Consider the following 27,392-nt stretch of genomic DNA (forward strand, 5'->3'; position numbering starts at 1 on the left):
CCATCCCTTGATGCTGTCACTATTGTCTGAAGTTATTATCAATGAAAAATACTCTGCTATTTCATTAGAAAAGAATGAGACTATTTAGCAACAGAGAGCTCACAGGAAAGACAACTCACAAAAATTATTATAAAGCCTACAGCAATGAGACTATGTACTTATTAACAATTAATGTGCTGAAACTGTAGCATTACCCTTTTACCACTCTAAATGGCTAAAGCAAACGCCAAGGAAAAATTTAGTGTATTTGTACATTTAAATAATCTGAATATCTGAGACAATAACAAGAAAAACAGTGGGAAAAAAAATCCAGGCCCATGCCTCTTTCGGTGCAATGAGATACAGTTTTCTTTAGAATAATTTACAGAATACTTCTTTGATTCAAGTTAAAAAAAAAAAAAAATTCAGTTAGCCTCTCAGAAGGCAACCAGAAATTGTTTTCAGTATTATTTACTTTATGTAAACTTTGTAATTTGCCTTGGAAACTTTAATTTCAAAGATCAGACCTTAAGTAAATATATAAAATTTACTTTAGTGAGATACCTTATCCATTATACCCATTGCTTTAATTTTAGCAGATTCACTGCCGAGTTCATTAAGCTGGTGTTTTCCTAAGAGAAGTTCCTGAGGAATTTCATCATCATCACCTGAAAAACCAAACCAAACAATTAAGGGAGAATACATAGCTCAAAATAGTAAGTTTCATTTTTTAATAAAATTTCTGGACACATAGACAAATACAAACAAACTAAACAAATAACAACCTAAGAGGCTTCTGCACACCTCAAGCGCACCCCTAACAAGCGAGGACAGGGATTAAAACTAGAGCTCTGACTGGGATGGAAAGAGGACTCAGATCTCGTGTCTTCACTCTCAACCAAGTTCTCTGCCCCAGGGGGCTGACCTGTGTGCACTACATAACAGTCTCTCATGCTCTCTGGCTTCTGTTTGGGTACAGCTAGTGGGGTGCCCTGTCAGAAGATCTAAAGAGAAGGAGAGTGAGGTCAGGGTATTTATATCCATGACTCCTTCCTTGTATGGTCTCCTCAGGCTGCCTATGTCCTCTGACCAAAAGGTTACTGCCTTTTTTCAAGGTAGTCTACGATATTTTTTTCCCTACGGAGTGAGAGCTCTGGTAACTTCTCTTTACCCTTGTTCCTTTCGGAGCAGCGATGGTAACAGTTTCATGGTTGTTAACCCTGGATTCTGGCACTATTCTGTCCCTAACTCTGAAACTGGTCTCTTTGTAAGTAAGTCCTCCTCAAATTATCCCAATTTGAGAGTGTCATCTGTCTTCTGGTTGGGATCTTCAATGACATGGGAGACAGTTTCTCAGCATACCACTGGAGTTTTATAAATGACAGAACTGCTACTCCAAATAATGGAGAAATGCATTAATGATACTTAGGGAAGTAACTCTGACAAAACAAATATTTTTAAAATCAAGGGTAATATAATATAAAGGGTAATATACCTTTTAAGGCATTTTCAAATAGATGGACTCATATCAGAAATTATTGTATATCACATGGCTTTTGTAAAATTAGGTAAAATGTTCGTACCAGCTGAAGGTGGCATAAAATGGTTGAGAATAGCTCTAAACACTGCAAGCACATTACATTTTTGTATTTATAGATATGATCTTTACATACTATTATAAAAGGAATATATAAATATTACATTAATTCTATTGTATGTTAATTGGTTTACTATTTTGTTTTCCGTATTAGATTCTGTATTACTTGAAACCAGGAGCTGGGATATTTATCTTTGCATCTCTAGCACTTAATATATTACTGACAAAGAGCAAGTATTCAATAAATATTGGCTATAAGAATAAATGAGCAGATGCATGGGTTCCTGTTTCTGCATCCTTGCTCAAATTAGTACTTAGGTCCTTATCTAGGACCTACTCAAGTCTTACCTGCGTTAAGGTTTCCTTAATTACTCTCACCTACCTTGGTAACTGCACTTTCAGGATTCTTAAGACACTATCAATAATTAATAATACCTGATTTTTATACTAAAGTTTTCAATTTCTTGACAATATAGACTACACTTGACTCTACAACCAGATTTCAAGTTGCTTGAGAGCACTTAATCATGCCTCTGTATCTACTAGATAACTGGCAGAAAGCTAGACACATAGGTAAATAAATACATTTAAAACTGATTTTATATTTAGAAGTAAATATATATTAAAATGATTTTACCAAATGCAGTAAAATCCATATCTTCTAAATTATCCAAAATATTCTCTATTGAGGCTGTGAATCTCTTAAAAGTTGAAGAATCCATCATTTCTACAAAAAGAAAAAATAAAAACTTATTATGATCATATTACAAGTAGAATACTGAAGTTGAACACTATGAACAAAGACAAAAATTTACCTTCAGGTGTTAGTTTTGGTTCATAAGCTTTCCTCTTCTTCTGTTTTTCTTTTTTCTTCATTTTTCTAGCAACTAAATCAAACAAAAGAAATATTGAAATACAGGCAAGACAACTTAAAATATTTCTATTCTTGTGCTTAGGTTCTTCCAGAACATTAAATACTTAAACAATAACCACTGCCATTCCAAACTAAATACATACTTTTGTCTTGATTAACAATTAGGAGTTGTTAATGAACTCAGAAAAAAGTATCAAAGAGTCTTCAAAGTTAAACCCCTAAATTTAAGGTGGCTTATGTAAGAAATCCGTTGATACTGATGTATTACCCTCACTAAGGCTGGGAGGAGGAGAATAATCTTCCATGTCAGAATCTGATGGGCTTCGGTTTCGATAACGACCACCACCTGAACTCCTTCTTCCTTCATGAGAGTGGCCACTTCTCCTATGATCCCCAGAGCTTCTTCTGTCACGTTCTTCATATTCCCAAGCTTTATCATCATCTTTTTTATGTCGTTTCCTAGAGGCTAAAAGCAAATCCCCATGACAAATAATTTACCTCATTTAAAAAGACTATTAAAGCTTGTACTTCACAAATTTACCACATGGGGGAAAATCATTGTGTGGGTCTAGGAAATTCTGAGTTTTTCTGTTTAATCAGAAATATGAATTATGGTATAGAAATAGTATCACTTATTTTAGCAATATCTATCTACATTTAAATATTTTTACATGAATTTGGTTTGCTAACAAATATAGATAGGAATGTTCTGGGAATTAAACAGCGCTCATTTCAAAGAAAGATATAATCAGCGAGTCAGTAAAGATAATATCTAACCATCAGGATGAATTAAGGCATGCAAAACAATCTTTATTTAGGATTTGGATGAAAAACAGAAACACCTTAAAGCATTTAGATTACTGATGGGGAGTAGGGTTTGGAGGAAAAGTAAACTTTTGAGAAAGTGTTATAGAATATGGGGTAACCATGTATACCAACAATTAAAAGTCAAGTTAAGCCCACAATTTAGGTAAAATTCAACAGACTGATAATCTAACGTCACAGGCCTACAGAGATAGAATAAATCCATACAGTTGCAAATACTCACACTGAATTCAGTTCCCCAATAACATATTTGCTTAAACCCAAAGAAAAAAGCTTTTAAGCTTATAAATGCTATATAAACAAATTTATGTATGTTACCTTCAGTCCCTCCCCCATCTTTCCAAGGGTCTAAGCATTCTGCTAAAATCACCAGTATTGACAGGAACTTCTAGGCAGAACTGGCAAACAGATTTCATCTGACACATCAACTCTGATCAAATGGTAATAGCTGCCAAGAACATTATATTTCCTTGAGAAAGCATCATATTTCAGCAAGAAAGACTGATTAGAAATGTCTGTCCTGTGAGAGCCTGAGGGCAGTACAAGTGACAAATATTTACCATACCTGCTCTCGCATGCAGTACCAACAACTTAAAACTAGGTTAGAGAAGTAATGTGTCCTACATCTTGGGATTCTTGTTTTGACCACTTGTTGCTGACAATGAAATACTTTCTAATCGTTGAACTAAATGTGACTCCCTTGCTTTCTTGTAGCTGACTTCTATTTCAAATCCCTAACTATGATCAATACTCAAATACTTAAGACAAAAATAACGCTTGAGTCCCCTTAAATTCTTAGATTTAAGGATGCCAATCTTACTAGCATAGATAGATGTATTCTACTACGCTTGTACTGGTGCCCTTATGTGTGAATAAGCAATGCCTACACTCTGGCTAATCTCACCCTTACACGCTGCCTTAGCTGTTCCTATTCGAGAATCTAGTTTGGTTTCTGGTTCTGGACCCTTCTGTCCAATCTACTGACAGTATGGCAGAAAAAGATAATTTTGTTTCCTCTTTTTGGTCATAGACTTGGCACAGAAAGATGGTTCATAAAAAAAGATAAATGTAAATGCATATATTTAAATCTCCAATGATTTTCTTCATAATTAGGCATAAATTTGACTATGAAATATGAGGAAGAAGTAGGACTTTCTCGCCTTTTGCAATTAGGGTATGCCCCAGTACGTTCTCTTAGTTGAGAGGCTGCCTTATAAACTAATATAAGGGGTATGTGTGTGTGTGTGTGTGTGTGTGTGTGTGTGTGTGTGTGTGTGTCAGAGAAACATTTAGCATTCAATAAATACTTTTTCAACAAGTACTAACATACCTATCAAACATGAGGAAAAACAACTAATAAGCAAACTTGTTCAGAAAGAATTCTATGACCTCAAATATGACCTAGTCCTTTTGAAACTTAATTTCATACGAAATCCATTTCAAGCATTCAATTCTATGATTAGAAAACGCTTGAAAAATCTTACAGTTGTTAGCAAGAACATACAAAATACCGTACCGGTGATAATTTTTATAGGCCTTGAAGATTTTTTGTTTCACATCCATTAAACTTTAGGAATTTTGGATAAAAATAGGATGGCAAATTAGAAAACATTCCCACCCAACTTCTATGATACAGTGTGTTGTAATAAGGTTATCAGGATCCCAATTCATTGTTACTAGTTTATTCTTTTGCTATTACTCTCAAGAAGTAGGGGAGGAGCTCAGTAGACAGGTAGATAAAATATGACTTGAGTGTCTTCCACCTTCCCTAACTTTCACCTACATTGCTCTTTAGCTTACATCTTCCCTCCTTCCCCAGCAACACACTGACCTTGTAGTTGTGCTATGGCTATCCAGATCTATGTGGCCCAACTTTCAAAGTTACCCCTCAACCTTTCCCCCATCCTTCAACAAAACAATTGCCTTAGTTTTAGATTTTCAGGAGTGCAATTTGATTAAACTGCAGTAAAACCTTAAGTTTCAGACGGTCTCTCTCAAAGCAGCATAATGCTCGTGTTTATGTTCTCATACTACTTTTACATTTTGTACTACACTATATTCTCACTGCATTGTTTTTGTTGTGGTATAATGACAATGTGTTTATGTAAACTACCAATTGCAATTCCTCCATCTCTCAAATCAGCGGCTCCAGAGTAAATTTTTCTATAGTTACTTGTATAGAAATTAGAAAAACAGGAAGCTACTCTGAAGTCTCTTAAAAAATCCAGAGAAACTTTTCTTCTTCCTAGCAAGGGCTGAAGCTGAGGTTCTCTGATACGAGCTTTCAGTACACTTGGAAACAGATATAACAGGGTTCATGGCTTTAAGACGACACTAAGTGCTTCCATAAGATAAAATGAGAGCTCTCCTAACAGAAAGCAAGGAAAAGAATAGTGGCTGCACTCATGACAAACATAAGGCATGTGTGGCTCTCTTCTCTTACACTTGATGGCCATTTCTGATTGTGCCATCCTTTCTACTTAACTGCAAGGTAGCTTCAAAATTCTCCTCAGCTTAGCAATGAGAGGAGCTCAGCCGCTCTCAGTGAAATGGGAGTTGAAGTGTGATTTGCAATCAGTCTGCAATTAAAGAACTCCTCCTTCTTAACTACTCCCTTTAGAAATGGGTGATGTTTTAGGGAGCAGGAGAGAGAGTGAAGGAGAGGCATGTCTATAAAGGGGAGTGAGTTTATGAGCCACCAGATCTCCTTTCTCCTATCCCTTTCCAGAATATATGTTCCCATATGACCAAAATGTTTGATTATAATAAAAAAAGTATTAAGTTTAGCCATTGAAATATATTCCATGTAAATACATCTCATGAGAATACAAATGATAACAATTGTACATATAATTGTCAGATTAACTTTGCTATATATTTTATTTCAATTTTAAAACTTTCTTCAGATTTGTTCAGTATTTATAGCCTACTGCTCATAGCTCAAGAGCTCACAATTTAAAGAAAATCAGAGTAAATGAACATTAAAAACTTTGGAGGAGGTGAAGGATTTCCATCAGCAATATACATTTAAAATTGGCAGCATGCATCTGTCCTTCCTGCCCTTGCTTGTCACACCTCAATCTATGGAAACTAGGTGGAAAAGGTAGAATACACTGGAGGTCTTCCCAGTTCTTTTGGTCAAAATGACTAAGTCAGTTGGCACACAAGTGAAGATCTCCCATAGTCTGTTTCCACTGAATGCCGTTTAAGTCAAACAAGGTTGCTGACCCCTCTTGGCTAGGCTCAATTCTCTTGCTCCAGAAGAAGGAAGATAGGGATAAAAGAGAAGAACTTTTTCAGTGGACCAGTAGGAAGACAGGCGAGGTATAGCAAGTCTAGTGCAAAGACAGGTGATCACAGTGTTGTAGAGAGGTAGCTGTGTAGTGAAGAAGCCAGCTCTGGAAAACAGTGAAACAAGGGAGGAATTCCAGGACACAGCTGGGCAAAAAGGAGAAGCCAGGTCCAAACCACACAGATAATTGGCAATGTGGCTAATCCATTCATAATTTAGTGATAGTATGGTTTTAAATATTTCTTCACCTGGCTATCTCCTATGTGTCCTTCAAGACTCAACTCAAGTGTCACCTCTTCCAGTAAGCGTTCCCTGAAACCCAAGTATAATTTTGATGTCAATCCAATGTGCTCCCATAGCACCCTGGATTTACTTATTATCACTGTACTTTTCTCACTGTGCTACAACTGTTTACATATTTCCCCCATTAGACTGAAGGCTCTTTAAAGACAGGGGCCACATCTTATTTATATTTTTAATCTCAGTGCCTAACATATATAGTAGGAACTCAATAAATGTTTGCTAAATACAGACACATACCTGTGTTATTTGACACTAATCATAGCTCATTAAAATTTTTTTTCTTGGTGCCAACTGATCTCATCTGTCACACGTTTTTAGTATAAAGAAAAAGCCTTGCTATACTAAGTTATTGAGAATTAAGATCACTGTACTGTTCCTAACCCCCCAAATTATGAATGAGACAAACATATCAACCTGCGTTTTAATTCTAAAGTAATAATAAAATTATGTGATACTTACATTCAAAAGCTTCATCACTATCATTATCTTCATCTGAACTGATTTCAGCATATTTTGGCTTTTCATTAACTGTGCTACGCTTGCGTTTATTCATTTTCACACGTTCACAAAGTGGCATGGTGGATTCAATTTCTGCCAGAAGTTCGGGGGGTAATTCTTTTAACACTGATTGATCTATACTACCTATTAATGAAAGGTAAGAAAAAAATTTAAATCTGAAGATAAAAGGGAAATTTTAACTAAATTAGAACAATGAAAATGAAATACTAGTATTTATATACGTTTTCTAAGTCAGCTTTGTATTTTAATAAAACACATATTTAAAACTGTAATAGGCTCAACCCTGACCTGATAATGCAGTTTTTATACATGTATCATTATATAACAACTTAAAAAATATAAAAAGGGTAGTTATATCATCAGTTTTTGATATAATGCCTTCATTTGTCTGCACAGACTAAAAACTTTCTAAAACTATGAATCCACTGGCATTGACTAGCGTATTTGTACTAGGGGATTCATTTTGCATTCTTGGTAGCACCCCCATTTGTTTTACAGAGGTCTATACCCGTTAGTTTGAAAGTAAGGCTCTCTCTCCGTGCAGATTAGAAGAGTTGGAAGACACTTAGCACCTCCTTCTCTTCATCTATGATCTTGGTGGTTGTGTGATATGGCTGAGACTAGAGTTTTACATGCTTTTACCTATCACTGTCTATTCGAGAGGCATGGTAATGCCTTTAGTATTCCAAAGAACTTCCTCAAACAGATAAACCAATATATGCATTTAACTGAAGATAAAGGAACATGAAAGGCAGAATAAACAAAACAAAAATATTTTAAAATATAATTGTCTATAATTGAAAATAGTAAATTCAAGTCTGTCATGAAATAAGTTCATATTTTCCCATGAAAAAGTAATGACGGAATAAAAATATATCAGCATAATAACATTAACATAATATTTACTATTTAGTCCTACACACATACACACAAATACACAAACACTACAAATGAAGAAATAAATTCTTAACATCTTATTGAGAGCTTAAAAATAAAAAGTAGCAAAAGCTATTTATTCAGGATAATTTGTCCTTGATGATGACAATTTTAACTTACTTTACTTACCCTTGTAAATTTTTTAGTGGAAGTACAAAAATGAGGTCTTAGCTGCTAAATTTTAGAAACTGGGAGCAAAGAGTACTTTAGTGGATTATAACGGGGAGTATTAGTAACTATAATCAACATTAACACTACAACATTTGAATTTTAATAGTGCTTATGTAAAGGATAAAAATAAATCATGACAAAAATGAATGGGTACTGATTAAGATAATTTCAAAGCCTCAGTATTCAATCCCAATAATTTAAGAATATAAAACATAGCTTATTAATCTCAATGGAAGAATAATCTTTTTTTTATTCTTCATGCAATTTTTATTGAACATCATGAAAGAGTTATTTCAGTAACCTTTAGTCTTTTACTCTTCTAAGGACACGCATAGCAAAAATTTTACCCAATAAAGATGTAATACTTGTGACTGGTAGTATTCCAAAGAATTCATTGCTGAGAATCCTGACAGACTAATGTTGAGTGTAACTTATCTGTGTCACTTTCAAATCATGTAACATTACTCTGTGCTGGCTTTCTTAATTTAACTGTACTTTATCAGTGAGGTCTTTTCAGAATATTGCTACAAGTAAAAGAAACCAACTTTAGCTTTGGATTGTCCATATGTTCAGCCCAAAGGTAAATACAAAATGCATCTCATGTAAAAGTCCTTAACGTCTTGAGCACCTCTAATTAAATGTGTGGTTCTTTTTTGATGGAAGGATCATGTCTTCTAGTATTTACCTTCCCCTTTCCACATGGCCTATAATTTATCTTAATTTATTTTAATAATTTATAAATGCTCAATAAATGCTTTCTGATTACCTGTCATTCACAATTTCCTATGATCACTTACAAACTTCCTGTATAGTTTCTGAATTGCTAGATTTTAGAGGCAAATGAAGACATTTCCCAAATTAAAAAAAAAAAAAAAATGGAAGTACTGTCCTTTTTGTACTCCTGAAATGTTATAAGCTTTTGGGGTATTTAAATAATGATAGCCCCTGGTGCCTGAGTGGCTCAGTGAGTTAAGCATCCAACTCTTGACTTCAGCTCAGGTCATGATCTCACGGTTTGTGAGATAGAGTCCCATGTCAGGCTCCATGACGACAGTGCAGAGCCTACTTGGGATTCTCTCTCTCCTGCTCTCTCTACCTCTCTCCTGTGTGCTCTCGCTCTCTCTCAAACAAAACATTAAAAAAAAAAAAAGTAGAGATAGCGCTAAAGTATTTGGCCTTTAATCCATCATGACATTTTTTAAAAAGCCAATTTACCTGATTATGTTCTGCTTAAATTCCCATTCTCAAAGACATATACTGACCTGATACATATCCCAGAATAAAAATTATCCTATGGATAAGTATACAATAGATAATCAAGGGTCAATATATGTATTGGTACTTGTAGTCTCTTTACAATGGTTTGTGAGATCACCAGAGCAAGGACTCTGCTCTCTTTCTCTCTTTTAAAAAACTCCTCACAATAGCCAGACATAGAAAACTTAATATCATATATATGATAAAGCAGGCACCAAAGTTTATTCATTGTAGTTTACCATCTCTTATTCCCTAAATCATAAAAATACAATCAGATTTAAGAGCTTTTCTATTAGGTCGATCATTTTAACCTCTGTATAACTGAATGGTACAGCAACATAATTCAAAGACCAAATGTTTAATTTCTGAAGATAACCCAACTTAAGAAAAAACGAATCCAGCAACAGGTAATGTCTCTCAATGTATCATCCTCCAAAAGTAACCTCTGTTTCATTTTGAATAGAAACATCTATTCCAAAGGTTTAGGCATTTTCTCAATTAAACACATCCTTTCTTCCTTTTAATAAAACACTTTATAAACTGACTCAGCTAGGTCCCTTGATTATAAAGAATAAGAGATAAAATGTTAGACTTTCCTATACTCACATTCGGGTTCTTTACTACATTATCAAGGACTGAATAACTGACTCAGCTTCAAAAGATCTGAATAAACAGTGAGTACGTCAAATGATGCCTATGATGTATTGGTTATGTTCTTTCCCCTAAATTAGGAACTAGCAATTGTTTAATTGTAAAATAATGTCTATTTCTTAACACAACTAGAAACTAGACTTTAGAAATTATTGTTTATGGAGGACCTGGGTGGCTTAGTCAGTTAAGCGTCTGACTTTGGCTCAGGTCACAATCTCACAGTTCATGGGTGCAGCCCCGCATCAGGCTCTGTGCTAACAACTCAGTCTGGAGCCTGCTTCGGATTCTATGTCTCTGTCTCTCTCTCTGTCTCTCTCTGCCCTTCCCTGGTTTGTGCTCTCTCTCAAAAATAAAATAAACATTAAAAAAAAAAAGAAATTGTTTGTAGGGTTATTGTTCTTAAAAAATTAGATTGCTAGTACCTGATGATTATCTTTCTCACCTCACTTCTCCCATTCCAACTACTTTATTGTTTAAATCAGGTGTTTGAATTACCACAAAATTTTAAGTTACTGGCTTGAGGGGATAATGTCATTTAGTCACAATTTTGTGAATATCACACTTTCAGCTTTTGTAGGTATATACTCCATTAGATGTAGCGCACTCTATTTTCTAGCTCTAATAAGGCTAAAAGAATACATTTACTTCTAGATATGGTACATTTTAGGAACCTTGGATTTCTAGTCTAAATTACTTATATTAGCACATTTAGCAGATTATTAAAACCAGACTACTAAAAGTCTCAAAGAGTCACTGATTAGATAACAATGTATTATTTGGGAGTGCCTGAGTGGCTCAGTCAGTTAAGCGTCCGATTTTGGCTCAGGTCATATCTCACGGTTCGTGAGTTTGTGAGTTCGAGCCCTGCGTCGGGCTCTGTGCTGACAGCTCAGAGCCTGGAGCCTGCTTCAGATTCTATGTCTCCCTCTCCGCTGCTTGCACTCTGTCTCTCACATTGTGTCAAAAATAAATAAACATTAAAAAAAAAAATGTGTTATTTGTTTTTTTAAGTGAAACAAACAACCCCGAGATTAAAATAAATGAACTCTTTGGGACTAAAGATTCAGACAGTGGAAACCAGTCATGTTCAGAAACAAACCAAGAAACTCACATAAAACTCCAAATTATGTAAGTCATAAAAAACATCTTAGGCATAATGTAGTTCAGGGACAATTCTTCCAATAACCTACTCAAATTACAAAGGAGTAGCATCAAATGGATCTTTAACCCCAAATACAGGCAATCTGCCTGTCGTGTAACCCTAAGTGGGTTAATACAGTTTGAAGAAGATACATATTTTTGGTAGAAATGGTTCCTAAATGCAAGCCAACTTCTTTATTTAAAGCCACTATTAAGAAGTGCATCTAAGTAGCATAAATTGTGGATTACATAGCCCTGAAATATGGCAACAGTTGGGAGATAGAAACAAAAAGCAACAACCTAAAGAGAAACTAAAAAAAAGTATGGTTCAACTATGAGACCAGGACACTGAATGTTCCTTTCACAGGGACCATAAGATTACCTAACCTGATGGCAGTACTATGGATAAAGAGGAAGACTGTGCACTAGGGACCAAAATCTGCAGTGAACGTAGGGACATAGAAGATTGCTGTCCAAAGTTTTGAGGTCGGGTGCCTGGGTGGCTTAGTGGGTTGAGCATCCGACTTTGACTCAGGTCATGATTTCGTGGTTCATGGGTTTAAGCCTTGCGTTGGGCTCTGTGCTGACAGCTCACAGCCTTGAGCCTGCTTCGGATTCTGTGTCTCCCTCTCTCTCTGCCCTCCCCTGCTTGCACTCTGTATCTCTCTCTCAAAAATAAATAAACATTAAAAAAAAATTTTGGAGGTCACAAAACAATGACCTTAGGGGAAAAACTTTGACACGTACATTTTAGCAATTACAGGTGACCCTTAACATGTTTGAACTGCATGGGTCCACTTATATGCCAATTTTTCTTGAGAGATACAGTATAGTATTGTAGATGTATTTTCTTTTTCTTATGATTTTAACAGTATATAATGCATGTAATAAACAAAATATGTATTGACTTTATGTTATTGGTAAAGCTTCCTGGTCAACATTAGGCTATATCAGTAGTTAAATTTTGGGGGAGTCAAAAGTTATACATGGATTTTTGACTGTGTAGAGGAAGAACCCTCCATGTTATTCAAGGATCAACTGAATTTGGAAAGAGCAGTAGCTAACTAGGAGAAAGGACATTCTCCTTTTTAGTAGCACTAAGGCTCTTTGGTTGAGTGAAAATGAGGGAAGTGAAACTCACAGCTTTCTATAGATGTTAGTTAACAGTCATCAGAGTAATAAGAAGGGAGGATCTATTTATAACTGAGGATGAGGTCTTAATTTAAGGGAAGAGAACATCAGGTAGATTACCTTCTCTAAAAGGAAAAGGTTAGGAAATAGGTTTGCTTTTGTTTGTGATGGTTTAGGAAAAATGGAAGTGATGCATAATGAGATAATCTAGTATAAAGTTGCTTTAATTTTGGTAAAGAGGCAGAGAGACCCCAGGTACTGGCTGGAGGCCTAATACTACTTATTCAGGATTACAAAAAAACTTAAAATATGAAATAGCAACTTTTATATCAAAATTATAGCATAGATAATTAAGCTCTCTGATACAAGGTAGTCAATATACTTTCAACTTATTTTTTTTTAAGTTTATTATTTTGAGAGAAGGTGTATGTGCATATGGGGGAAGGGCAGAGAGAGAGGCAGACAGAATCCCAAGCACTCTCCCTGCTGCCCACACAGAAGCCCGATCAGGGCTCAAATCCACAAACTGCATGATCTTAACCTGAGCCAAAGTCAAGAGTCAGACGCTTAACTGACTAAGCCACCCAGGTGCCCCACTCTTCTATTGCTTTAAAAAAAAAATTTTTTTTTTTAAATTTGAGAGAGACTGAGAGAGAAAAAGAATACACGAGTCAGGGAGAGGGCAGAGGAAGAAAGAGAGAATCTTAAGCAGGCTCTATGCACAGTGTGGAGCTGATATGGGGCTTGATCCCATGATGACTCAGGGATCACAACCTGAGCTGAAATCAAGACTTGGATGCTCAACCAACTAAGCCACCCAGGTGTCCCAATATTCTATTCTTGATGTAAATTTTTCTTAAAAGCACTGTGTCCATTTTTTTTTTTAACAAGTCAACTTCCTGACTCATGATCATTATTGAAAAGATCAAATTTTCTACAATGCTTTACACAGCGATGTCTTTAGGAATTAACTGCTATGCAGAGATGTTTGAGATAATATGAAATGATTCAGCCTTTGCTTCTGAGTTCTGTTAAGTCTGCTTGTAGTTGACTGAAATGTATATACTCAGAATCTGTTGACTAGTATAGAATATATAACAGAGCAAATGGGGTTAAAATCCTTTAACTCATTACTTATACTATTCATAGAAATTTATTCCAAGGAAATCTATACAACAAAAAAATTCTATGAAGGTGTTTAGATCAGTTTTATCTATTATAACAGCTTTTTTCCAGATGAAAATTCTTTTCTAAATCCTGAAGGAAGTTTATCCACAAAGTGAAAAGATATCATAATTGACATGTGACAAGTGTAAAATATATTAAAAGTAATTGAAATCTGATTTTACTTGTTATATATTTTATATATTAAATATTAATATATTAATAACTTATATAACCCCACTAAATGAGGTACTCAGATATTAAATATCCTTCTTGAAATACTATATTTGGCAAACTTCACACTACATAAATACTAGAGAACTAGAAAACTATTTCAAAACTCATTCTAGATGAATCGTTTTACATACACATATAAATACTCAAATAACAGTGGACATTACAAATTTTAGGTCTCCTTTGCTACAGAATAATCTATTTATCAGATTAACCTACATTACAATTTTAATTTTATATATCTACAGTAGGTAGGCTAAGCAAACTACAGCCTGTGGAGTCAAATATGCCCACCACACGTTTCTGTATATTAAGTTTTATTAGAATACAGTGACACACAATCATTTCCATGTTGTCTATGGTTGCTTTCGTATTATTGCAATGTTAAAAAAAAGTGGCCCGTAAAGCCTAAAATATTTACAATCTGGGCCTTCACAGAAAAAGTCTGCTGACCCCTGATCTCTATCCTGTCATAGTTTTTTCAAATTGGAACAAAGTGCCAGCCACCTCGCCAGTGCAGTCACTATATTCTGTACATTTTAGATCACTGAAAAATTGGTTTATTCAATGAAGACAAAAACCAAGGAGTTGGTTTGTAGCAAATGAAAAAAAACTATTACAAATGAAGCAGGCAGAAGAAAAGATTCCAAGAAAAATCTGGCTTTAAGCATCAGCTTTGATCTTGACACTAGTACTACAAATATCTCATCAATGTGCAGCTACTATATTACTATGGGGAAGAACGATAAAAAGAAACATGCTTTCCAGTAAGTTTATCATGTAAATGACAATTTACTACTAATCAACACAGAAAGTAGGAAGCAGGGATCAAATGATCCTTTCCTTGATATGCAGACACAGAGAGAAAAATAAATAGTAGAAGCACAACCTAACTTTTATTCTCAAGGAACTAAAAAAAGAAAACAAAGCCCAAATTTAATAGAAGGATGAAAATAAATATTAAAGAAGAAATAATTGAAACAGACTAAAAACAGAAAAGATCAATAAAACTAAGAAGTGAATTTCTGAAAAAATAAACAAAATAGACAAACCTTCAGCTACACTTACCAAGAAAAAAAGGAAGAGGACTCAAAAAAAAATTAAAAACAAAAGAAGACGCATTAAAACTGGTACCATATAAATACAAAGGATCCATATCCCTAGAAACATATAACCCACCAAGACTGGCTCATGAAGAAATAAAAAATCTGAACAGACCAATTATTAGGAGATTGGATTAGTAATCAAAATCCTCCCACAAAGAAAAGCCCAGGACCGGACAAGTTCTCTGATGAATTCCAACAAACATTTAAAGAATATTAATTTTTTTCAAACACTTCCAAAAACAGAAGAGGAAGAAAAGGAGGGAACACTTCTGAAGTCAGCATTACCCTGATACCAAAACCAGAAAAGGACACTATAAGAAAGAAAATCACAGGCCAATATGTCTGATAAACATAGATTCAAAGTCCTCAACTAAATACTAGCAAATAGCATTCAATAACACATTAAAAGAATCAGGATTATATACCATGATGAAGTGGGATTTATTGCAGAAATGCATGAATGGTTTAAAATCTGTCAATTAATGTGATACACATTAACAAAATGAATGATAAAAATAATATGATCATCTATTTAATAGATGCAGAAAAGCATTTTAAAAAATTCAACATCTATTCATGATGAAAACTCTCAACAAACTGCATACAAAGGGAATGTACCTGAACATAATAAAGGCCATATATGACAAGCCCACAGCTAATATCTTACTCAATGGTGAAAAGCTTTATAAGGAACAAGATAAGGATGCCCAATCTTGCCATCTTTATTCAACATAGTACTAGAAGTCCTAGCCAGAGCAGAGCAATTAGGGAGGAAAAAGAAATAAAAGGCATCCAGACCAGAAAGGAAAAATTAACTATCGCTATTGCCAGATTACATGATATATATAGAAAACCTAAAGATTCCACCAATAAACTGTTAGAACTAATAAAGTAAATAAGGTTGCAGGATACAAAATCAACATACAAAAATCAGTTGCATTTTGATATACTAACAATAATCAGAAAGAGATATTAAGAAAAAAATCCATTTATAATTACATCCAAAAGAACAAAATACAAGGAATAAATTTAACCAGAGGTGAAAGATCTGTACACTGAAAACTAGAAAAAGTTGATAGAAGGAACTAAAGAGACAAATAAATGCAAAGAAAGTTCTGTGCTCATGGATTACAAGAATTAATGCTGTTAAAATGCCCACACTACCCAAAGCCATCTATATATACAAAGCAATCCCTGTCAAAATTCCAATGACATTTATTACAGAAATAGAACAGCCCTAAGATTTGCACAGAACCACAAAATAGTCAAATAACCAAAGCAATCTTAAGAAAGAAGAACAAAGCTCAGGGCACCATGCTTCCTGATCTTAAAGTATATTGCAAAGCTGTAGTAATCAAAACAGTATGATAATGGCATAAAAATAGACACATATATCAATGGAACAGATAAGACAGCCCAGAAATAAACTCATGCATATATGGTCAATTAATTTACAAAAAAGCAGCCAAGAATATTCAACAAAGAAAGGATGGTCATTTAAAAAAAATTTTTTAAGGGGCACCTGGGTGGCTCAGTTGGTTAAGTGTCCGACTTCGGCTCAGAGGTTTGTGAGTTTGAGCCCTGCATCGGGCTCTGTGCTGACAGCTTAGGGCCTGGAGCCTGCTTCGGATTCTGTGTCTCCCTCTCTCTCTGCTCCTCCCCTGCTCACACTCTGTCTCTCTCTCAAAAATAAAGAGGTGCGTCTGGGTGGCTCAGTCGGTTAGGCGTCCGACTTCAGTTCACGTCATGATCCCACAGTCTGTGAGTTCGAGCCCTGCGTCAGGCTCTGTGCTGACAGCTCAGAGCCTGGAGCCTGCTTTGGATTCTGTGTCTCCCTCTCTCTCTGCCCCTCCCCAGCTCATGCTCTGTCTCTCTCTGTCTCAAAAATAAATAAAAACATTAAAAAAAAAAGATTTAACAAAAATAAGAAAAAAATTTTTAAGTGTATTTATTTATTTTGAGAGAGAGAGAGAGAGAGAGAGAGAGAGAGAGAGAGAGAAGTGCAAGTACATGTGTGGGGGAGGGGCAGAGAGAGAGAGAGAGAAAAAATCCAAAGCATGCTCTGTGCTATTAGCTATTAGCACAGAGCCTGCTATGGGGCTCGATCTCAGGAACCATGATGGCCAACAAGTGTAACAAGTGTATGAAAAGGTGCTCAACATCACTAATCATCAGGGAAATGCAAATCAAAACTGGAAGAAGGTACACCTGCTGGAATGGCTATTATCAAAAAGGCAACAACAAGTGTTGGTGAGAATGTGGAGAAAATGTAACCTTGTGCACTGTTGGGGGGGGGTGGATATAAACTGGTCTAGCCAATGAAAAATAGTATGGAGGTCTCAAATAAAACCACCATAGGATCCAGCAATACTCACTTCTGGATATATACCCAAAGGGAATGAAATCACTATTTCAAAGAGATATCTCCACAGCCTGTCCCCACCCATGTTCACTGAAGCATTATTTACAATAGCCAAGACATGAAAACAACCTAAGTTGTTTAGTCTATTGACAAATGAGTAAAGAAAAATGTGGTGTAAATGTATGTGTACACACACACACTAGATTATTCAGTAACAAAAAAGAAGGAAAGCATATCATTTGCAACAACATGGATGTACCCTGCGGGGCCTTATGCTAGGAGAAATAAGTCAAATAGCGAGAGACAAATACTGTGTGACTTCACTTATATGTGGAATCTAAAAAAACTGAACTCACAGAAACAGAGAACAGGTTGGTGGTTGCCAGACATGGGGGTGGAGGGGGGTGGTGGTTGTTGGGTGAAGTGGGTACAGGTGTTCAAAATGTATAAACTTCTAGTTATAAGATGAATCATTTCTGGGGATATAATGTACACCATAGTTACTACAGTTAACAGTACCATACTGTGTATTTCAAAGTTGCTAAGACAGCAAATCTTAAAAGTTCTCATAAGAAAAAAAAAATAGAACTATGTGAGGTGATGAATGCTAATTTATTGTGGTAATTATTTCATGATATATACATACATCAAATTATTATTTTGTACACTTCAATGAAATGCTATTATGTTAAATACATCTCAAAAAATTGACAAGAAATGGTGGTAGCAGTGTCTTCGAATATACTGTGAATATAAAGTATATATACATAAAAAGTTTTTCAAAAATACTCTCATTAGATAAACTCAATTAAAATGGCATGACTGCATTTCGTCATATAAAAAATTGGACAGCTCTTGGTTCTTACTGCAAGATTCCTTTTGGTTCTCATAAATGAATGAGGTAGGAAGAAAATTGGTTTCTCCATTATAAAGTGAATGAACCAAGGCTACAATTTATTCGAGATTCTAATTCCAGTGCACTTTGTATTATAATTTATAATGGACTTAATGGAGAATTTTCAATTTTCAACATTAGAAGCCAGAGAAGGCTAATTTTTTTAATCCAGATTTAAAAATCCACATTATATTGTATCATATTATATCAGAGTATAGTATTATATACTGTTACTCTGATATATTACTCTTACTATAGTGAATTCTCTTATTCTAAAAAAAGTTATTGAAACCCTCCTCTACAAGAGACTGATATTAAGATAATGAAAACCTACTTGATATTATACTATACTAAATCATCCTATGTATTATATTATACATACAGTTGACTTTGAATAATATGGGTTTGACCTACACAGGTCCACTTATAGACAGAATTTTTCCAATAAATATAGTATAGTACTATAGATGTATTTTCTCTTATGATTTTAATAATTTTCTTTTCTCTAGCTTACTTTATTGTAAAAGTACAGTATATAATACCTTAGAATTCATATCTGTTATATATGTATACATATGTATATATATGTATGTGTGTGTGTGTGTACGTTAATCAACTGTTTATGTTATCTGCAAGGCATCCGGTCAACAGTAAGCTACTGGCAGAGAAGTTTCTGTGAGTCCAACGTTATACGTAGATTTTCAAGTGTGTGGTGGCCAGTGCCCCTAACCCCCATGTTGTTAAAGAGTCAACTGTACTATGATACATTAACCTATATAATAAAATTAACTTACTACAATATTATATTAACAATTTACTATTATACTATGATATAGTATACTATGATCTATCAAGTAGGTATTCGTTATCTTAGTATAGGTATCAGGCTCTTGTAGGGGAGGATTTCAGTAACTTTTTTTAGAGTAAGAGAGAATTCAGTGTGTTCTTCATAAATAGAAGGTTCTCTCACAAGTAATTATTTGCTATCTTCTCACCCCTCAATCATACATACACCTATTTCTAACATATAGGAAAACTTTATAGAAGCAACCAACGTATTATAGCGAACAACATTTAGTAGTTTAACTGGTACAGTAATAACTGAGGTGAAATAACTGCTCCCAATATGACCGCAACCATTACCTAACCAAATGAACCCTAGGGTTTAAACACTGTTGACTATTTGAGCTGTTAGAGAAGTACACATTCCCAGTGAAAACCATTTTCAGTAACTGTTTCATGGTTTAAGGGCCATGATCTCAAATATAGATGGTATGGGATATTTCTTAAAAGTAGTGAGTTAAGTGATACAAAATGATACACTGGTTGGAAGGAAGTATGTGGAGGAAGAAAAAAAATTATTTCCTTGGACATAAAGCTAAAATATCATGAGACATTCTGGAATTGTAAATAACCAATCAAATTGTTAATGTGTGTGATTACAGATACTAAGCTGCTAATAACACATAAGGCAGGCTAGCTGATGAACATGCCAGTCTTAAAGACCTCTTAACTTCATATTATTTTAATTTGGAGACATATTATACATTAGGGTATATCAGGACAATAGTCTAAGAATATTTTAACAATAAAGATACTATTTTTGGCATTTCAGTATACTGACTGAAGTATAATAGAAGATATTTTAAAAATTTTAAAGGTTTTAAAAGATTATGTTGATTCTCTGTACCCATCCCCCACTTGAAAAAGAAGAAACAAAGTGATGGTAAGACAGAAGATGAAAGAAGCAGGATGAGAACAGAAGTCATACTGAGCCAATCTGTAACAGCTATAGAGCAAAATAAGAAAAAGGGTAAATTAAACAGATATACATATGAGTAAGTTTTCTTGGGATCTTAACAAAAAGTAGGTAGTTGACAGTGTAAAACAAGTTGTAACAAATTTTGGGGGACACAAAGTTGAAAATTGTGTAGCTCTTGGGTTAGGGTCTACTGGTAGGAACATAAAAAATGAACACACAATTTTAATCTGCACACAAATCCTCTTCTGAAACATGGTGGCAATAGTCATTCAACAGATATTTAATATGCTAATTAAGCACTAGGTATTATGTTAGGTACTGGGATACACACATATCCCCATAGAAATAAAACAATGTCACTTTACATTTAATATGGTCACACAAACAACAAATATAAATAATATTTATTATAAGTTATAAATCTATATGCCTACCATTCAAAATTGATCAGCTTAAAGTATACTCAAGGAATTTTAAACTATTCCTAAAGAATGAATATTTTAAATATTGACATCAGGTAAAAATATGTAAAAGACAGAATTTCATGACTCTTCCAAGAAAACCTACCAAGAATTTTGGCCTTAGAAATCAACCACAAAAGTATCTCAGCAATACTCAATACAATTCCTTTACTTAGAAAAACACCAACATGTCAGAATATGTGATTCTCTGTGACTCTCCAAAAGAAAGTCTCAAGTAATGTGTGCTACACAAAGGGTAGTTATGCCACAACTATGCTTCCTATGTAATTAAAAAAAATTCACAATTATGTAACTGTGCTATTGCTAACTTAGTAGCAGACATCTAAGATAAAACCAAAATTAGTATACTAAAAAATAACAGATATGAATTCTAAGGTACAAATAAAGCCAAATGATATACATGGGATCCTGAAGTGAATCTAAGCATTAAAATATTTTTAATGGAAATGTTCACTTAATAATAATTGCAGATCTGGTAATATATGTGTGTATATGTACTTGCACATGTGTACACACACACACACACACACACACACACAGCCTACTCTAACAGGCAGACACACCCAGATAGCCTACTTACTAACATGAATATGTCAAGTATATACATTCATGTTAAAAGTACATTTAGGAGGAACATGAATTAGTACTAAAAAGTTTACATTCACAGGCAATGAAAAAACCAGGGGAAATAGTACAGCAGTTACTATTAGGAGTACTATATTAGGAGCTATATTCGTTTCTTGATGTTCAGTTGTAAAGATTCTTTGTTAGGACAGAGCTTAGAAAGCAAGGCTAGCATAAGCTGACAGAGGGCAGGGGAGAAAAAGACGGTTCAGATCAAGGGACAAGAGGGTACCACTTTCCATCTTTCTGACTCTTCTAAAATTGTAGCTTATACTATGTATAAGCCATTCCCAAAGTTTCAGTGAAAATTTTAAAAAACAATCTGTATCTAAATTCTAGTGCTGGCCACTACATTCTAACAACCTCTTTTACATAAGCAAGTAATTCCGAAGAAATGCATCTAAGTCAAATAATAAAGACTGTTAGTTACACCTGAAGTCTTAATTTTTTAAGTCTGACTGCTATAATTTAAAATCTAAAGCTTCACTACAAAAGGATAAATATTAGTGATAAAGACAATCTTTTTTCATTTTTGAAACATAAAATTAAATAGCGAAAAAATAAACATTTGATAAAGACCAAGTAACAGTAAAAAAAAAAGATCAGTCATGAGAAGCAACTTCTTTGAATAAAGAGTTCTTAGTAGTAATAATATGTTTTCATTGAGCTTTTTTTGATAGACAAGATACAACATTTTACAAAAATAATAATAACCATTACACCTTCTGGATCTCTTAGTACACTGCAGTGCTATACAACACAACTTTTTATGATGATGCAAATGTCCTCTATGTGTGTAAATAAGGGAGCCACTTGCCACATGTGGCTGCTGAGAATATGAATTTCTTAATTTTATTTAAAGTAATTTCCATTTAAATAGCCTAAGAGTCTAGTTGGCTATCCTACTAAATAGCACAATTCAAGAGTTTCATAGTCCTATAAGTAAATATAAATCTAAGTTCTTAATGAACCTCTTTCACAGAAGGAGAACTTAAAAATCAAACTTTCACCTCTATTGTCTTAAAATCTGTATCTTAATGTATTTATACTGCATGGGCTAAATAGGTCTTGCCACACACCATCATCAAATTATATATACATATATATTGTATATATACTTATATATTTTTAAAGCAGTATACAAAGGAATACAAAATTATATTTTCTGCACAAACTGCCATTGTATTCTCAATACTTAGGACTTTCTTTTTCCTGGAAATAATACTACTCAAGTAACCACAGGATTTAACTCAGCAACCATATAATAAACAAAACAAAAAACCCACCCCAAACCTCAAAACTAATGATTTAACCCAATTTAAGAGGTGAATACTAGTCCCTATTACTTTTCCCTAGAAAAGAACAAAACTATATTTTTTAAATAAAACGTCTGTAACTAACCACCTCTCCCACAAAAAGATAATAACCTTTTATATAACTTTCTAAATTATATAAATTTAAACTATGCATCAATAATTAACATACATAGGTATGTAAGAAAATAGTATTGAGACACAATGTTCTGAAGAGCTTATAACATTGATTTTTGTATACCATATAGCTTTCCTGAGATGTTAGAAATTAAAATTCAATATACTACCTCCTTACAGAATGGAATACTTCTACAGTCTGAATAACTTTTTAGGAAGTTGTTATATACATCCATCCTAATCATTCATTTGATTAATAAGCAACTTTCAAAAATACATGAAATAACTAAACAGCAAAAGAACTTATCTCTGAGTACCAAAGTAAAAATCATGACTACACCAAGTAGCTCAAATAGGGGTGGAAGACAAAGAATTTTCACTGAGAACTTTTTATATTACTGAAAACAATTCACTATTGTTTTATATAAATGTTATGTTTTCATGTAGCAGTGCTTCAATTTTTGTAAATTTCCACTTTTTTAATCCTTAGTAACCCTATAACTTGAAAACTAATTAGAATACAAGTGACATCAGTGTAAGTATTCTTACCTTTATTTGACTTTGATGGTTTATTCTTGATAGGTTTAAGGGAACTTCTTGATTTATCTTCTCTATCTTTAATAAGTTTCTGAACATCATCCAAAGACAGTTTTTGCAGCACAACTACAGGCTTAGCTCCTTTATTTAGATCTTCAACTAATCCCATTTTTTCTACTTTGTCTTTCTGCTCTCCTTTCATTTCCATTTTCTTTGTCTCCTGAGTAATATTACCATCTTTATCCCTCTTGATTTTTGGAATGACAAAATTTTTCAATGCACCAGACCTGCCCCCCAACAAATAACTTGGAAATTCTGCCTTATTGTCAGGATGAGCTTTGTTACTGTCTACTTTACTCTTATTGCCCTCTGTCCTTTTGTCATCTTTACTATTTGGTGATTTAAAACCAGGCTTATCAGGTCTTGATTTATTAGAATCTCCTTGTTTAACACGAGGACTGTCAGGCCTTGATTTTTGCTCCCCAGAAGATGGTCTTTCCCGTAAGTCCCCTGATTCATGTCTATGTTTTCTTTCTAGTTTATCAGGTTTTGAACCATCAGATTTAATGCCATGTTCATTTCTATTAGAAGATCTCAATGTTTCTGGTCTTCGAACCCTAGACTGATCCCCTCGATGTCGCTCTGATTCACTCCTGTCATCTGATTTTTGTTTACTATCATGGTCGCGTCTTAAGGACTCAGAAATAGATCGCCCATCAGGTCTCTGCTTTAAGGCTTCAGCTCGTTCTGATTTTAACCGAGGTGAATCAGATTTAATATCCTGTTTATGTTTAGACACTTCAGGTTTTTTGTCTGTTGATGGCTTTCCAGAATCCCTCCTATTTTCGTGCCTATGTTTTGGTGTTTCAGGCCGACCTTCATTTTTTTGCTTTGGAGTTTCAGGTCGGCCGTCACCTTTCTGCTTTGGAGTTTCAGGCCGTCCATCACCCTTCTGTTTTGGGGTTTCAGGGCGCCCATCACTCTTTTGTTTTGGAGTTTCAGGTCGGCTTTCACCCTTTTGCTTTGGGGTTTCGGGTCTTGCCTTTGTTGTTTCTGATCTGCCATTATTTTGTTTGTTGTCATTTGGTTTTATGTCAGACAGTCTATTTTCATTCTGTTTAGGTTCGGCTGTGGTGCTCTCATTTTGTTTGGATTCAGTTGTTCTGCTCTCATTCTGTTTCAGTTCTTCTGTTTGTGTCTCAATTTTAGCTTCTAACTTACTTTCATTTGACTTTGTCTCCACCAATCTGTTTTCATTTGGTTTAGATTCTGTCAATCTACTTTCATTTTGTTTCATTTCACTCTTTGAAAGCTCAGCATCAGACTTTTTTTTAGGAGTCTCAGGATGGTTTTCTGGTGTAGATTTAAGATTTCCAATAAGATCTTCCTGAAGAACAGAAATAGGTGCATCATTACATGGTTTGATTTCTTCAGGCTTTTTTATGGAGTCTGAATCCTGAGTTATAGAAGCCTGAGAGTCCACTCTTCCTGCCTGATGAAGATCAATGCTAACCATTAATGCTGGCCTTGACCCATTTCCCGTAGAACCCGTCTCCTGAGAAGCTGGTCTATTACCTCCTGTAGCACCCCCAGCCTCCTGTGGGTAAGAATCTTGTTTTCTTTTTTTCAAAGGCTTATCTGAAATTTAAAGATAAATATTCAGTATCAGTAATAGACACATATTCTTATCTTATTAAAAGCCATAAAGACTTTGATATTTAAGTCGCAATGTTTTTTTTTAATGTGGTGAATGCAAATGTCAATATGCATGTATAAAATAGCAGGCATGAATGACATAATACTATTAAACCAAGGTTTAAGGAAATATTCATGCGTGCAGTACCTCAATAAATATTCACGACTACAGTAACAAGTATTTAACAGCGTATTTGTTGAGTATATAAATAAGCACAAGAGTATAAAAAAACAGAACGTATAATACATTAAATACAAACATATATTTATGTTTGTATATATAAAGGGTAAACCAGATTCTTTACATAAGAATAAGGAAACCAGTTATAAATCATATGTTCTCATTTAAGATCATTTTAACCATTAACCAAAAACTAAGTACCGCAAATCTGCTGACATACTAAACAGGAAACATAAGGTTTTACAACATGTAAGAGAAGTATGGAAAAGAATAAAACCCAAAAGAAAATAGAAATCATGCCACTGAAAAAAGATAAATGAGAATAAGGTGGAAAAAAGAATTAAACAGCTTGTCATTAACCTTTGATTCAGGATTCAAATCCTTCAAGGTGTCAACAGCACAAATGGAATTTAAAAGCTAACACACAATCAGAAGTATATTTAAAATAAGGAAATACATTAATATTATAAGTATAAAAAAATGAGACATATAAAGACTCTTTAGATAAATCCTGTCTTAATAGCAACTTCCACTTAAGAAAAATGCTTTGGCTCTTCCATGTAAAGTTCTAGGGATCTATACATTGGCCTCATTAAGAAACAATTTACAGTATTCTGAAATGTAAAGACAAAAATACACACAAGCACAACTCTACCACCACAATAAAATGCCAAGGTATTTTTAACAGTTAGGTACTTCTATGCATGATTCCACTTGACTCAAGAGGCTGCTAGGTCATTTTCTATAAATTGAATCTCTAGTTAGTTCTTGGAAATAGTTATATTATAGTACCTTAAGGTTTTGTCTGCTTTAATATTTACTTGCTGAATTACCTAGCTATGTTTTAAAGGTCATTTTAACTCATCTTTGTAAGAGAACCTCTAGATTCTCTTATGATATTCATCAATGTGATATAAAACCATTGAAGGAAAACAAGGTTAAAAGACAAACTGACCACTAAAACACAATCCCTTATTGCTAGAAAACCAAGTTGTGGAAAAAAAAAAATAATAATGGTAATGTTGCTTTTATACACCAAAGTTCTGTCATTTCGTTTTCAAAGTGAGAAGCGGCAGTTCATTCCAGCTTAAAATCTAGTAAAATATTTTACTAAAATTTACTTCAAATATTTGCTAGTAATTTTTGTACAAGTCATTCTGCTGCTTGTTCAGAAGTCAAGTCTACCATCACATAAGCTCCATTTGTAAAATAACTATATAATAATAATAAAGTATATTATCATCTATTTTCCCCAGTAAAAACTACCCTGGCAAGAACTTATATGAAACTTTCTGCATCAGTACTTAAGAAGCAAGCACTCAGAATACTAAATTTATATTTCCATAATTTTATTTTGTAATGTTCTGCCACACAAAATAATCTTTATATCTTACCATAGGGCATACCAAATAATTACTACCTCATAAATGGGATGCCTTACAACCTACACCCTTAAATCTTTAGGACAAGAATCTAGAAATTTAAATAGTATAATCTAGTTGAAGATTTTTAACATATTTTTCAATGAAACATGCTTGTGAAAGTTATTAAAATGGTAACCTAAGGATACTTAAGTACTGTAATGACATCACAGATCTCAGGCATCTGAGAAGTTCTCTTAAGAAATCTGTGGTTTGTCCTTTTATTAATATGAGCAATCAGTCTTTCTTCTGAACATTAACATTAAAATATCTTGAAGGCTAAATTTTAAAGGATTACAAAATACTTAAACGAGTTCATAGATCATTAACCTCATTTCAATTTGTAATTTATCAGTAAAATTAAAATTGGGCATAATTTAATTTCAAAGGAATTGTCATGTTTGACTTATTTATCTTAAACTATAGATGCTATGGTTATAATAAAAATGTATGAAAGCATTTGCACGTGAGTAATATATTAAGATTGGGAAAGATGTTGTAATTTTTTCTATTATGCACAATATATTGCTAAGTACAAAGTTTTAATTTTTCAACTATTGAAAAGTACTTCACCTCTTCTGTAAAACCGGGAAAAATTCCATTACTGCTGCAAGGATTCTTGAATATGTTAAGAGCACGCAGGTTTGATTCACTTGATCTGATTCAGTTCCACCATGAACTTATTCCTGTAAAGTGGCTCTGAATCTGCATGTCACTTTTGTCTATCCACTTTTGTTATCAGTCTTCATTACATCATAACCTTCACCTAATGATGGAAAGCCATCTCTATGAAGAATAATTTCAATATTTAGGACGCTGATTAT

General features: G+C 34.0%; 1 protein-coding gene across 5 annotated transcripts in view; it reads right to left on the minus strand.

Annotated features, from left to right (window-relative positions):
• Positions 1-27,392, minus strand: part of NIPBL (NIPBL cohesin loading factor) — a 202,114-nt gene that overhangs the window by 63,754 nt on the left and 110,968 nt on the right. For 4 of the 5 annotated variants that reach the window (XM_047093397.1, XM_047093407.1, XM_047093390.1 and 1 more), the window contains exons 10-15: positions 23,284-24,909; positions 7,330-7,512; positions 2,719-2,916; positions 2,392-2,463; positions 2,214-2,303; positions 544-647 (exon numbers count right to left, since the gene is read on the minus strand). In XM_047093397.1, the coding sequence (XP_046949353.1) occupies positions 544-647; positions 2,214-2,303; positions 2,392-2,463; positions 2,719-2,916; positions 7,330-7,512; positions 23,284-24,909 (2,273 nt within the window). The remainder of the gene's footprint in view (positions 1-543; positions 648-2,213; positions 2,304-2,391; positions 2,464-2,718; positions 2,917-7,329; positions 7,513-23,283; positions 24,910-27,392) is intronic. The other variant, XM_047093423.1, reaches the window with a different exon arrangement.

This window comes from Lynx rufus, unplaced genomic scaffold (genome assembly GCF_022079265.1).
Source record: "Lynx rufus isolate CCGP_SWC_20201006 ecotype Redwood Valley unplaced genomic scaffold, mLynRuf1.p SCAF_1, whole genome shotgun sequence".
Lineage (NCBI taxonomy): Eukaryota > Metazoa > Chordata > Mammalia > Carnivora > Felidae > Lynx > Lynx rufus.